Source organism: Phyllostomus discolor, chromosome 13 (assembly GCF_004126475.2).
Source record: "Phyllostomus discolor isolate MPI-MPIP mPhyDis1 chromosome 13, mPhyDis1.pri.v3, whole genome shotgun sequence".
In the NCBI taxonomy this organism is placed as follows: domain Eukaryota; kingdom Metazoa; phylum Chordata; class Mammalia; order Chiroptera; family Phyllostomidae; genus Phyllostomus; species Phyllostomus discolor.
The window spans coordinates 52425095-52439522 of NC_040915.2; the positions used below are offsets into that span (position 1 = coordinate 52425095).

Sequence of the window (14428 nt, forward strand, 5' to 3'; positions counted from 1 at the left end):
CAAAGCACAGGGCGCAACCCTGGCACGAAGCAAGCAGTCGACAGGTGTTTGCCGAGTGGATGAGGTCAGAGTGCTCTCCATGGAACGGGCACAGCTCTGAGCCCTCTGCGCACAGCCTCACGCTGAACGTGTCCTGACAGCCCCTCTCTGAGGTGAGCGCTGTACCCACTGCCAGATGACGACACTGGAGCTCAGAGAGGTTAAGACACCTGGCTAAGGTTACACAGGCAGCAAGCAAAGGGGCTGGGATGTGAACCCAGGCGGTGCCCATGCTCCTGGCCACCAGAGTCACCACTCACTAATGTCCCTGCTGTGCTCCTCCATGCTGGGTTCCCACAGCACTTAGGTTGGGCAGTGGAGGTGCGGGGGCTGGGGGGCTGAAAGGTGCCGGTTATTTCCTTAAAAGGGAGGCAAAGAGTGGTGTAGGTGATCCTGAATGAAAAGCAAGGCAAGGACATCATTTCTCATTGGTCTTTAGAGTTTGTTTTAAAAATTGATATTTGAAGCCCTGGCTGGTGTAGCTCAGTGGATTGAGCTTGGGCTGCAAACCAAAGTGTTGCAGGTTCAAGTCCCAGTCAGGGCACATTCCTGGTTTGCAGGCCACGGCCCCCAGCAACCGCACATTGATGTTTCTCTCTCTCTCTTTCTCCCTCCATTCTCTCTCTAAAAATAAATTTTAAAAAATCTTTTAAAAAAGCCTTCAGAACTTGGGAAGTCGATTGAAAAAAAAATTGATATTCGGAAATTGGAATAATTGTGGATTTGAGGACGCTGATGTTCTCAGAAGACCCAACAGTCCAAAACAAGGTCACAGGCCCACCCCTTGGAGCCTCAGCTCAGATTCAATGGATTTTTTAAAAAAAATAAAGCCTTCCTTCATGTTTTCTGGCTTCCTGCTCGATGCTAAGCACGAAAGCAGCCGCCCTGCAGCTGCCACCAGACACCTGCCCCCACGGGCCCCCAGATTGCTGGCCCGCCCTGCCCTGTCTGTGGCAGACAGATGCACAGGCTCTCCTTGCAGAGGCCTTTCCGCGCCACCTCCCCGGGGCCTGCATTGTGCAGGTCTCTGCATCGAAAGGAGAGGGGAGAGCGCAGCTTAGAGCTCCGAGCAAGAATTCGGCAGAACGGCTCAGCCTGTACACGTCAGTCGTCGGTGGGTTCCACCCTCAGCCCTTTCTGGTCGTGGGAGAAGTTCGGCCATGCATCCTAAACACCGTACGAATAGGTTCGAAGGTCAGCGTTTAATGTTCTCACCAGAATAGAGATGATTCCTCTGTGTCTCTCTTCAACCAAGTCGCAGATGATCTTGTTGTTGAAGTACTGGATTGGCTCCCACTAAAACGACAAAGAGGGAAGAAGTCTCCAGGAAGGACTTAGAGAGACAGAACATGTATTTCTTTTAAGTGGATTTTCCCACATTTTCCCCAGAAATCTGATTTTCATCTCTAATATTACCAAAAAAAAATAATACTTCCTGAGTATCAAAATAATTTCCCGGCCCTGGCTGGCGTAGCTCAGTGGATTGAGTGCGGGCTGGGAACCAAAGTGTCCCAGGTTCGATTCCCAGCCAGGGTACATGCCTGGGTTGCAGGCCATAACCCCCAGCAACCACACATTGATGTTTCTCTCTCTCTCTCTCTCTCTATCTCCCTCCCTTCCCTCTCTAAAAATAAATAAATAAAGTTAAAAAATAATAATAATTTCCCAGAAAATAAGCAGAGGAGGAGTGAAAAACAACCCTTAGTACTAATCAGGGAAAATCAGCGATGAAACCACATTTCTCAGGGGAATATCTGTCACTGGATTAAGAAGTCGAATGAGGAGAAAACATCAAAGTGTTTACCTCTATTCCTTCCATTTCATATTCTGCCTGCTCCGCCTTCAGGGTGTTCTCGATGAGGAGCTGCTGAAGCTTCTCATTGCAGTAATTTATGCAAAACTGTTCAAAACTAGAGAGGCGAAAGATTTAAATAACTAAAGCTATGCAAGTAGACCAATTTTTTTTTAATTCTATTTACTTTTTTTTAAATGCTCTGGCTGGTGCGACTCGGTGGGGTGAGCGCTGGCCTGCCAACTGAAAGGTCGCCAGTTTGGTTCTTGGTGGGGACACGGGCCTGGGGTGCAGGCCGAGGGGCTGGGTGGGTGGGAGAGGCCACTGACTGAAGTTTCTCTCCCTCTCTTTCTCCCTCCCTTCCACTCTCTCAAAAATAAATATGTAAAATCTCTTTCAAATTGTTGAAAATTGTATTTATTTTTTAATTCAATTTTTTGGCGTAACATTGTTTACTAACTGAGTTTCACGTGTGCAGGTCTACACACACCATCTGTGTGTCGCACTGGGTGCCCCCCACCAGAACTCTGGTCCCCTCCACGTCACCATACGTTTGCTCCCTTTGCCCTCTTCATTTTCCCTGGCCCCCCACCCCCTCTGGTAACCCCCACCCTGCTGTCCGTGTCAATAAGTTTGTCCGTTTGTTTGTATTACTTGTGGCTTTCGGTTCTATCGTGTTTGCTCATTTTAAAAGATGTTTTTTAACATAGAAGAACCAAAACCTTTATGGAGCAACTAAGTTACTAAATAGATCACAAGAGTCAAGCTCAAAGACGTTTGCCTTTTTTATGGTTACTCGACTTCTACAACAACCTGTGCCGATCTGGAGGCTTCCTAGGAATGGGAAAATCAACTCCGATATGGTTCAAGATGCTTTGCACCAGACTCGGGTCTTGAGGAGGAACAGGGGGCCTCACCCGTTCTTGTCGAAGACTTCAAACCCATAGATGTCCACCAGTCCGATCACGGTTTTCTTGGTGAACTCCTAGTCAAAACAACACACGTGGTTCATTGTCAGCTCTCTTACTTGGAGACGCTCAAAACCTGGGGGCTGCCCCCAGCTGGGCCTTGGCTATAAAGGTCACCCCTCCTTTCTCCAGCCAGGGCTCACGGAAGAACCTCAGGGTGGAAACCATCTCCCCAGCCCGCTCCCATCTGGCTTCCACATCCACCGCCCAAGCAGACAGACCTTCCCCTCCCGCCTCACTCCCTCACTTAACCCGCCTCAGCCCCCCAAGCCCACACCCCACCCGGAAGGGAGAAAGAAAAGTGCGGAGGCAGGCAGGGAGGGACCCTACAGCCAGCCCGCCCAGGGGAGGCCTATCCAGCAGAGAAGACAGGCGGTACGGATGTCATTTTAAACAAAGGGCCAAGCGCTGTCAGGAGAGGATGGATGTTTAAGGGAGCATGTGCCTGATTTTAAAAAGGGCACCATTTGACCTTATGTAGGGTGTACGGGCACGCTTCCCGTTATTGTGCCCAGGATTACACTTCACAGATGTTGCGTCTTTACACACCGAAGGGAAGACCCTCCACCTACGAAAAGGTTACGACTTGCTCCGCTCTACTGCGGCGGGCTGGAATGGAACCCCCAAGGTTTCCAAGGACGCCTGTGCTGAGTGGACGTCTCCCACACCTGCCCTTGGCACGCTGACCTCCTGAGTTGAACCACACCCACGCCACTTCAGCCCTTGCACCGTTTCTTTAATGTCTAGGTTTGAGTCAATTCCCTTTTTATGTAAATACTTCCACGTCTAAAGGAAGTGTGTATGCAGGGTGACTTCCGCGGAGTCCTGTTTTGTCTGACATGTGTTAAAGACACTACGGTTGACATTAAGAGTTTCTGTGTATACCTAAAGCCAGCTGGCGTGCTTCAAATGCTTTGGGGCACACTGGAAGCCGCATTCAGCAGGCATTTTTGTGAGCCTACCCATGAGGAGCTGAAGGTCAATTCTCACGACCTGTTTAGGTAACACTGTAAGTTAATAAAGCATGACCACGTTAGTGAGGGCAAGTCATCCAACACGTGTGGGCTGACCTTGCTCGCTAAGGAGGAATTGATTTTGTTGACCAGCCACGTGAACGTGCGCCCGTACACGGCCTTCGCCATTGCGTCTCTAGCGTACACAGAGAGCTCCAGCGTCAGTGGACACATCACCTGGAAACAACAACAGGTGCGTCGTTACAGAGGTTTAAAAAAAAAAAGTCCCCTGAGTTTTCAAATTACCCTGTAATGATGACCCCCAGGGAAGATGCCCCCCCCCCCCCCCCCCCGTCACCTGTGCACAGAGTTGCTATTTGTTGGCTGCCAGCCACCGTGCTGAGCTAATGAGACACAACCACGACCAAGACAAACAGTTCCGTCCTGGCCGGGTAGGTCAGCTGGTTAGATCATTGTCCCTACAGGACAAGGTTGTGAGTTCGATCCCCAGTCAGGGCACATACAAGCAAACAATGTATGCATAAATAAGTAGAACAACAAATTGATGTCTCTCTCTCTCAATCTAAAAAAAAAGAGAGACACACAGTTCCAACCTTTGTGAGCTGGGCTCACATTTGGGGTGATGGTGAGGCATTCAATGAGCCACACAAAGGACTCATGCTGCTCTTTAAGCTGAGAGAGACAAGTGCTGTAAGAAGATACAAGACACAGACGATGCTGTGGGGGAGGGGGAGGTAAACAGCGAAGGCTCCTTCAGGAAATGGCCCTGGGAACTGAGGGACAGGGAGCCGACTAGGTGAAGCATAGGGAAGAGTGTTCTGGCACAGGGAACGGCGCATGCGGAGACGCTGTGGAGGGAAGGCCTGGCGACTGGGAGGCAGGGAGAGCGAGTGATGATGCGATGTGGGGCAATGAGGAAGCTAAGGCAGGAGACACCGGCAGGAGCTGGGTCGTGCAGAACCAGGGGGGCAGTGTCTGGGGGTCTGCCCGCCCCGGGGCCACCGTCCTGCTGGCAGCAGCAGAAGGGACGACAGGTGCATTCCCACCCAGAGCCATTGTTACCTCCTCGGTTTGGGCTTCGATCTTTCTATGGGTGAGACCTTCCAGAAGGGCTGATGGCTGGACCCCCAGGAGCTGCATGAAAGAAAACCAAAATGCCATTCAGTGACCTGATTTTCACCACTAGCTTCTGAAGAGCTCGTGGAGTTTCCAAGCTCAGGGTCATCCGCCCTGACGGATAACTGTGCTTTAATACAAAACAGACCACCTTAGTTCTTTCAACCGACTGGCTTTTCGCCACACTCTGCTACCCCTACGCTCTTTACATCTCCTAACTGGGAAGCACATGGCACCAGCCATGTCCTTTGGGGACGTGAGTGTCCAGCTGTCTGGCTCCCCACTGTCCCCTGACCCCCGCCACCTCCGAGAGTGAACGTCACCTTGGCGATCCACTTGATCTCGTGGATGACGGGTATGGTCGAGCAGCCTCGGTGGTTCTCTCGAAAACAAATGTTGCCCAGGTGTAGGATGCTGGCAATGATTCCAAAGAGATTCTAGGAATTCGGGAAGTGATGAGAGAGGGACAGGGAGAGAAGACGGCAGCTGCCTGATTGATACATGTCATCGGGGGTGGGAGGGACACCCGAGGGAAAACTGCCCCCCCCACTTCCAGCCCCGCACTCACATACCCAAATTTCTCTCATCCACTTCAGATACTGAGGCTGGGGCGGGTAAGAGCCTCAGTGGAGGAGGGGAGGGAGAGAGATGTCTCACTCAATCTCCCACACAGGACGCTCTTATTTTTATATTGCCCCCCACCCAATGAACCATGTAATGTTCAAACGCCATGGTCCCAGCTGTGTGTGTGTGTGAGCGAATCATATTGTCCTAGAACGACCAATAGTTTAATAATAAAAGACCAAAAGATGTAAAAAAAAAAGTTTGCACATCCTACGATTTGTTCCAGTTGGTTTCAAAATAGAAGAGTAAATAATTCTGTGAGAATCCATTATCTACAAGATTCTGGGAGACTGGACTTGAGGGGAAGCGAAACCACCTCCTCCTCTCACACAACGCCGGGAAACCCTAAGGCTGCCAGGAAAACGCAGAGCACCCAGTTAACATTTGAATTTCAAATGAGCGACGAGGAATGTTTTAGTGGAGATCGGTCCCGTGCCATGTCGGGATAGACTTATACTAGAAAAAAAAAATCAGTCATTGCTTATTTGAAATGAAAACATGACTAGGCATCCTGCATTGTCGTCGGCTGAATCTAGCAAGTCTACCACGCAATCACCAAGAAACCAGGATCAGCCCGGACGTTGGTTGGGCACTGTCCCACAAACCAAAGGGTCGCAGGTTCTATTTCCAGTTGGGGCATAGGCCTAGGTTGCAGGTTCGGTCCCCGGTTGGGGCACATACGAAAGGAAACCAACTGGCATTTCTCTCCTTCTCTTTCTCCTTCCCTTCCCCTTCCTCAAATGAATGAGTTCCTTGAACACAATGAAACAAAACAGTATTGTCCGCTCAACCCCAGACCTCACCAGGGCCCATACCTCCAGGTCATCGTCCGTGAAATCGATGACAGAAAAGGCACTGGAGACCGTGTGCCAGTCGTTCTTGTCATTAACGGATGACTCGTTGGCACCGTGACCCTGTCGACAAAAACTGGGTTGCTACTGGCGCTGCTGTAAGGACAGTGAGTCACGGGAACATCTAGTCAGTCCTACATGGAAATAAATGGTTTTCCCCACGAGCATGCAAGAGCCAGTTCTATAGGATGTTCTGAATGGCGAAAAAATGTATTTTACTCTGATCATCTGGCGTAGGGCAATTCGCCCACTGTCGCTTTATTCAAATTTATTTGGAAGTTTATTTAAAAAGCTTTGCCCTGGGAAAACTTGTGAAATTACATATTAGTGGTATATCTTGTTGTGTATTTCTAAAAAGAGGTTTTCTTGCCATTTTTTGTTCTAAAAAATTGAAGACGCATCTCAATAAGTATCTGCTGAAACACAGGGGGAAATGACAGCTTGAATTCTGAAAACAGTCTGGACGCACTTAGCAACCACCAGCCAAAACTCGATGCGAGGGGACCGTCGCTCAAGGAGAGTTTGGCGTTTGGAGAGAAACACAGACTATGTGAAAATGATCACAGCGGAAGTGTGATGAGACCTCACCCACTAACCCTAGAAGTGGTCTTTTAAATAAGTATCGGATCAACCAACGTCACAATTTAAAGAGAAAAATTCTAGGTGAGGGTTTCTTGATTATTTTGATTTTGGAGAATGGGGTATTCTTTGTTTCCTGGTTCTCTGAAGATTCATTGGCTTACACGATTTCCTTGTTGCAAAGGGAACTGGCTAGTGTGAAATTTACGGCACCCCCCCCTCCCCAATATCCCTTCCCACACACCCAGCAGCCTCTGCTCCGCTCCCCCGCCCCCAAGGCCCAGGGGCTGTGGAGTCGGCCCTTCGAGTGCACCTGGTGGTTTGGGAGCAATGCGAATGCACAGCAAAGTAAAGCCACGGAGTTTGCCAAAGTTACAGAGGTCGTGAAATGAATCAAAATAATGCAAACTCTGGAATCGTCAAAGCCGCTAAGGCGTGAGGGGCTGGCTGAACTAACCTGGTCAGAACAAACTTACAAGGATGAAGCCGTGGCTCTGCACTCCCAGAGGGAATGACTGGGTTATGGAAGGTTGGGAGGAGCCCTTAGGAAAATGAGTGAAACCCTTACATATGTTTAGAAATTGCTCTTCTTTGATCACGCTATGCAAAGCCGAACATGATGCCATCACACAGCTTTGTTGGGAAAATTAGGTGCTCAAAAAGAAAAATATAACTGTTTAATTTATTCTTTGTCCTGAGAATTAGTGCCAAGCTTGTTAAAAAGATCGTAACATTCTTTTATCCTCATTATTTAGGTTTATTTTTCCAGACAAATCTCTATCATCCTTTCCTCCCTGATTTACTGTGATATGTTGCTGGTTTTGGAGATTCATTTTGTAAGACCGTGTTTCCTTTCTCAAGTGACATCCCTGTATGCCTCCTGCCAGGTGACCTCCTCCGGTCAAAGCCGGGCCCTGTAAGAAGACAAAGATCCAAAAATCTTGGGGCAAAAAGGTGCTAATGACATCAAATGCTGACAGGTGCTATGCATTCTGGGCATTCAGGCGTCCTAGAGCTGGCTGGGAAAAAAAAATCAATGATGGGGAGTTAAACTGTGAGTCGGTTTTGTAACACTAGATCTCAGGATTGCTTATAGGAAGGGCCTGAAGTGTTGTTTTTTTTTAAGGGTGCGTGTTCATTCTGCAGCTAACAGATCTCAGAATGGAAGGCAGGCAGGTGCGAGAGGTCGTTTCCACGCTAGATTTGGAGGCGGACAATGTAGCAGCATCAGCCAGGGACACCGCCTGTCAGCGAGTCTCCGCCTCGCCTAGACCAGCAGCGCTCACCTGGCTGAGCGTGAGGCTCACAGGGGATTTGTCTAATCGCATCTGTAACCACAGGGCAGTGTTGAATACAGCCCTGATGTCCAGGTCCCACCCGAGACCAATTACATCTGAATCTCGGGGGGGCAGAACCCAGGCATTCAGAAAGCTCCTTGGGTGCCCTGCCGGGGCAGCTCCGCTGGCGGAAGCGTCACCCTGAGCACCGTAAGGTTGTTGGTTTGATCCCGGTCAGGGCGCGTGGGGGAGGCATCCAACCGATGTTTCTCTCTCACGTCGATGGATGTCTGTCTCTCTCTCTCCACTCCCCCCTTCACCTCTCTCTAAAAATCAAACATATCATCCTTGGGTGAAGATTAAAAAAAACTTTTTTTAAAGCTCCTTGGGCGGTTCTAATTGCAGCCGGGACTGAGAACCACTCGTCCAGATGCTGGAGAGTTTGCCGAGACACCTGCCAGGCGCAGGAGGAGGTTTTGAGAGGTGTCGGGACCCCGGTGGGCAGCAGGCCTCCCGAGTGGGCTGACAAAGCCCTCAGGACCCCCCCGCAGAGGCCCCTCGGACCACCCCCCCACCCCCCTCCGTGGGGCCGCCCAGGCCAGGGGCTGGTCCCTCCAACCTGTGAGAGGTATCTGTACAGCTGGGGGTCTCGCTCCAGCCCCAGGTAAGCGAGGAGCTCCTCTCCGCCACCTTCCAGAAGCTGGTAGAAGATGTGGAAATTCCGCTCCCCCTGGTTCTGATGGACGACTCGCGACTTTTCTATCAAGTAACTGATGACGTGCCCTCCTATGGGGATGCCCTTCAAAACAGGACAGAACAATGGGCAGCACGGCAACAACCAAGCCCTCGCCTCCTGCTGTTTCCAGGGAACGGAAATGCAGAAGGGCGGAAGGGCTTCGGGCCTGTCAACCTCCTGGGGGCAGTGTTTGTTTGTTGTTGTTTGTTTGCTTGTTTGTTTGTTTCTGGGCTCTGTTTAGAAAGATCTTTGCCCCAAGGTCATGAAGATGTTTTCTCTGTTTTTGTCTAGAAGCATGATTGTTGTACCGCTCGTGTTTAGGACTGTAACTGATTACTATTTAATTTTTGTATCCTAAGTGAGGTAGGGGGTCACAGGTCTTTTTATCCACAGGAGTTTCCAGTTGGTTGGCACCATCTGCTAGAGAGACAGTCCTGTCCCTGCTGAGCCACTGTGGTGCTTCTGTCGTCAGTCAGGTGACCTGTACGTGGGGGTCTTTCTGGACTCTGTTCTGGTCCATCGGCCTGTTTGTATGCCCTTGTGCCAATACCACACTGTCTTAATATCATTCTTAATACCACATCCCACAGAGGATTTGTATTCCAGAACATATATAGAACTCTCACAAATCAATGAGGAAAAAACAAAGCCCAATTAAACATGGGCAAAAGACTTCAACAATGACCAAAGCTTCATCGATCGTCAGGAACATACAAACTTAAATCACAGTGAGCACTGTCCCCCACCAGGCTGCCTGCGGTGGGAAGGACCGACATACCAAATGGTGGCAAAGGTGCAGAGCAGCTGGGCCCGTCATTAATTATTGCAGCATCGCTGGCATGAGCCCGGCAATGCCCCTGCTGGTATGTGCCCCCTACTTTGTGGAAGCACCCCACAATTTAACGAGCCACTCTCCCATCGGCGGACATTCAGTCCTCGCCGGTGGTGTCGGTTGTTCCCAGCGCTTTTGCTGCCAGGGACGGTGCTGCTGTGGGCGTGCTCGCACGTCTGCGGGACTAGCCTCGGGGGTGGAGTGTCTCCACCTTAGATTGTGTGACTTCAACTTCACAAGGTGATACGGGGTGCGGGGGCGGGGGCAGAAGGAGGTTGGCAGCTGTGAGTTCGCAAAACAGAGTTTGCTCTCGTATTGTTACTTATTAATTGTTGTACTGCTATCCATACGAACAACTGCAAACCTCCTTTTGCCCCGCCCTGGATATTGTTTTCCGAGTGGGTTGCACCGACGTAGCCCCAGCCGGCTACGTGTGAGAGCTCCCAATGACCCACATCTTTGCCAACACCTGGGATTCTCAGACTTCTTAATTTCTACCCGCCTAGGAGGTACAAAATGGTATTTCACTGTGGTCTTTATTTGCATTTCCTAAAATGAGGACTGATCCTGGAGTTCTCAGCTACCTGAGCCAATAAATGCCTTATCTCCCTGAGGGTGACCTGGATGGGGTGTCTGTGGCTGGTAAGGGAAGGGGTGCCCGCCAACCCATAAGAGGAGCTTAGTGTACCTTAAAGTCAAACTGTATGTCCATGTATTTCCCAAATCGGCTGGAGTTGTCATTCCGGAGCGTTTTGGCATTTCCAAAAGCCTTGGAATACAAAGTGGGGGAGAGGGGAGGGGCTGAACCAAACTGTCACTCACTGTCATTTAAACTCACTGTAGTCCTGACCCCAAATGACATGCATATTATTTTTAAAAGGCAATAGGAGGGGGAAGCCAGGGATGAAAGCTATCATTTATCTTCTAGGAAGAAATCACTAACTACAGAGAATTTGCTGCCAACTTACTAGGGTTGGGCCCAAAGAAAAACAGGGGAAAGTATCGTCTCCCCGGAATCCGATCCAGAAGATTAGACAGGGCCTAGGGAGGGGTATGGGGGCCCTCAGCCCTTCCCTGCTGTTCTCGAAGGCAGACTTGGCGGCCCCCTCACCAGGCCCCTTCTTCTTACACCACAGAGATAAACCAACCGTTCAGCCCAAAGGTCCCCTGGGAAATCCCTTCCAGCTAAACGTCTTTTATACAAAGGACAACACAACCACAGGAGAAAATAACTTGTTCAAAATTATCCAGCAAGTCAGTGAATTGCAGGAGTAGAAATAACCACCCGAATGATTTTAATTAATAATAAAAACATGAGCCCTGGCTGGCATAGCTCAGTGGGTTGAGCTCGGGCTTCGAACCAGGCATCGCAGGTTCGATTCCCAGTCAGGGCACATGCCTAGGTTGCAGGCCACGGCCCCCAGCAATTGCACATTGATGTTTCTCTCTCTCTCTCTCCTTCCCTTCCCTCTCTAAAAATAAATAAATAAATAAATAAATCTTAAAAAAATGAACAAATAATTGAGCATTATTTCAGTGCTTCTGAATTGTGTTGTGTGCTTTTAATGCGCTTGTCCTGTTTAATCCTCAAAGCCTCCTAAGAGGCAGGCACACGAGCAGACCCAGTCCACAGAGCAGAAAAACAGGCCCCAGTTTGGGAAGTGGCCTGCTGGAGCCTGCTGGTGCGTGGCTGCCTGGGACCATCATCACGCTTGCTGGACTTCAGGGTCATGCCCTTAGTTGCAATGCTACCCCGGAGACCCCTCTTCTGAATTCCCAGACAGTGAGTGACCCACCTGCCCAAACAGGGGACTCTCTTTACTCAGCGACCTTCCCGCAACTACCCCCCGCCCCGCCTCCCCGCAGCAGGCCCTGAAAGGTTGCTCACCTCCAGCACTGGGTTGGAGAGCAGCAGTCTGTCCCGGACTATTTCCAGGGAGTCAGTCATTGGGCAGGTCATGGCAAAGTACTGCAGAATCTTCTTGGAGGCCTCCGTCTTCCCTGCCCCGCTCTCTCCAGAAATGAGGATGAGGTGGTTGGTTAGCTCCGAGCACATCATGCGGTAAGCGTTGTCGGCTATGGCGTAGCTGGAGAAGCGGAACGGAAACGGTGGCGGTGGGGAGCGGCCGTGACGCTCCTGCCCTTGGCTCGCCACTCACAAGGACGGAAGGACAAAGCCCCCTGCCTCCAGGAAGCCACGTGCAGACTGTGGTGCAAGGACAGTGAGCTCAGACGGAGCTCAAACCCTGCCACAACCTGGCCACGGATCACACTTAACATGTATGAGGCAGCAAAGCTCAAGTAGTGCATGAGATCAGGTGAAGAGCTGGAATGGTCACAGAAATAATTTTTTAATCTAACAAAATTATTTTTTAAAACCTATAAACATTTCTTCTAAATTATGCCAGATACTAAATTATTAGTTGTAGATGGAAATAACATCTTGTCTAAATGTTAAATAATTCAACAGATACAATAAGGTCAATCTCACCTTTTCTCTCAAAACCTAGGGAATTAGAAGCATTAGAGACAGGAAATCAAAAAAGATTTTAAAACCTCGGTGATATCTTTAGGACAACAGCTAAAACTCCTAAGGGATTTATCTCCAAGGGCAGAAACCAAAGCATGAAGGTCTCCCGAGTTTATGAGCTTCGCCTGTGGCTGACTTTGCACACTGCATGCTGTTTCAGAGGTCTTCGGTGGCAGTGACACAGAAAGTTTATAAATGCCTTGGGAGGTGAAGAGATGAGTCACACAGAAAAACAGAGGGAGAACATAAATATTAGCCCAGAAATCAACCAGGGAGGAGAATACGAAGTTTATCAGTCCAAATCACACAGGAAATGGCTCTTCTTAATGGATCTGCAGCCTTGGTAAGCTCCTCCCAACCGGGCTTCTCCTTAGCTGCCCTGATACCAGGCACCAGGGGGATGCGGCAGCGGCAGCCTGCTTTGCAGAGAAGGCGCCTCTCTAGCCACTCATACACTTCTCAGCCGTTTCAACAGATTCCGCCTCTCATCACATCTCAGCTGAGATTCGACAAGGATTTGCTATCGTTTTCTACTGTGTTCAGAGACTTATTTTGCAAGGCATGGAAGACTTATTTTACAAGGCAGCAGCAGTTTGAGTGAGACAGGGCACCTCATGAGTATGCATCCAGGGTCTGGACGGAAGGATGGGTGGTTATATGGTTGGTTGAATGAATGGATGGGTGGATTCATGGGTGAATGGATGCGTGCATGGATGAGGGGGTCAATGGATAGAAGGACAGACGGATGAGTGAATGCATGGGTGGGTGGGTGTGACTAAAGGAGAGAGGGAGGGGGAAAAGGAGATGAAGGAAAGAAAGAGGAAAACACCCCTGTTGGTGACCTGATGGGCGCTACTTACACGTGAGGTGGCAGTTCAAAGAAATTGACCCCTTGATAAAGTTCCATCTGGCTCAGGGTGTAGATGCCGAGCTCCTGGTACGGATTCACAGACACGAGCAGGGTGCCAATGTAAGTCTAGGGGAACGGGCCAAAGCACCAGTGAGGAGCCCCGCAGTGTGCGTGGCCACAGAAAGAGACCGTCACGTGCTAGGACCCCCACGCATTCATGCAGTGCGGGTGCCATAACACGATGAACGAGACAGGCAGGGAGGGGTGCATAAGCCACCAAGGGATTGGACTGTTTCATTAGGAATAAATAAGAAAGATGTAAGTAGGGTAATTAGAGAGTGAACGACTAAGGAAGGCCACTCAGCTAGGGGGCTAAGGGAAGCCAAGCCTTCTTTAAGGAGCTGACCTCTGAGCTAAGACCTGAGGGACGAGGAACAAAGCCTTGAAAAAGTCAGCAGGAAGGGCGTGGCAGGCTGGCTGCTAAGGAGACTGGTGATGGAGGGGACAAAGGAAAACCGTGAGAGGTGATTAGGTCAAGACATGGCCCCAGGCCCTAGATCTAGCCACAGACCTTAAAGTTACATAGGTCAATGGACACTTTTTTGGTGCTGCGACCAGCCTCATTTGGGTTTCTGTCACCGGCCGCCATGAAGGCTCAACCCACATGGGTCAAAGCCCAGTGGGCAGTGGCCCCGAGAGGTCTCCTTCCGCTGGCTAACCTAACAGAGTGATGCTCTTCGCAGACGCCGAAGCTGTGAAGGCAGGGAGGGAACCGCCCCCAGAGGAGAACACCGAGGAAGGGGTTACGTTACATAGATGAGGTTCTCGCTGAAACGCTTGCGAAGATTGTCCAGAAAAGCAGCCTCGCTGGTGTACGCGTCCAACAGCACGAAATCCTGCACCCCGACCTTGTCCCGGGCGGTCAGCGCACCCTCCATGTGCAGACGGATGTGCCTCCGCCGCACTTCTTCTTTCTGCAGGAAACAGAACGGGCCTCGGCAGCTCGTTTATTCTGACTTTTTTTTTTTTTTTTTTTGCACATCTCATGTGGAAATAGCAAGATGCTAAGCCCCGGGGATGGTAGAGAGCCAAGACGGCGTTATGCTATCTTCATTAAGAGCCTGCTGGATGGCAGAGGACCTCAAGGGGTTACCAGGGAGAGAGCTAGTCTATGGTCACCACGCAGAACAACTCTCCCGGACACAGGCCAGCAAACGGGGTCAGGCCACTGCTGGGCAGGAGACCTGGCGCTGCACCATT

At 50.2% G+C, this 14428-nt stretch overlaps 1 protein-coding gene across 2 annotated transcripts in view; it reads right to left on the bottom strand.

The window, feature by feature from the left end:
• The window catches only part of MYO1H (myosin IH), a 35126-nt gene extending 20948 nt beyond the window's left edge, over positions 1 to 14178 (bottom strand). For both annotated transcript variants that reach the window (XM_036014853.1, XM_036014854.1), the window contains exons 1-12: positions 13981 to 14178; positions 13179 to 13294; positions 11677 to 11875; positions 10477 to 10557; positions 8840 to 9019; positions 6329 to 6427; positions 5213 to 5326; positions 4836 to 4907; positions 3870 to 3989; positions 2749 to 2816; positions 1844 to 1949; positions 1255 to 1335 (exon numbers count right to left, since the gene is read on the bottom strand). In XM_036014853.1, coding sequence (XP_035870746.1) covers positions 1255 to 1335; positions 1844 to 1949; positions 2749 to 2816; positions 3870 to 3989; positions 4836 to 4907; positions 5213 to 5326; positions 6329 to 6427; positions 8840 to 9019; positions 10477 to 10557; positions 11677 to 11875; positions 13179 to 13294; positions 13981 to 14106 — 1362 coding nt within the window. In that variant the 5' untranslated portion in view covers positions 14107 to 14178. The remainder of the gene's footprint in view (positions 1 to 1254; positions 1336 to 1843; positions 1950 to 2748; positions 2817 to 3869; positions 3990 to 4835; positions 4908 to 5212; positions 5327 to 6328; positions 6428 to 8839; positions 9020 to 10476; positions 10558 to 11676; positions 11876 to 13178; positions 13295 to 13980) is intronic.
• Positions 14179 to 14428: the final 250 nt, after the last annotated feature.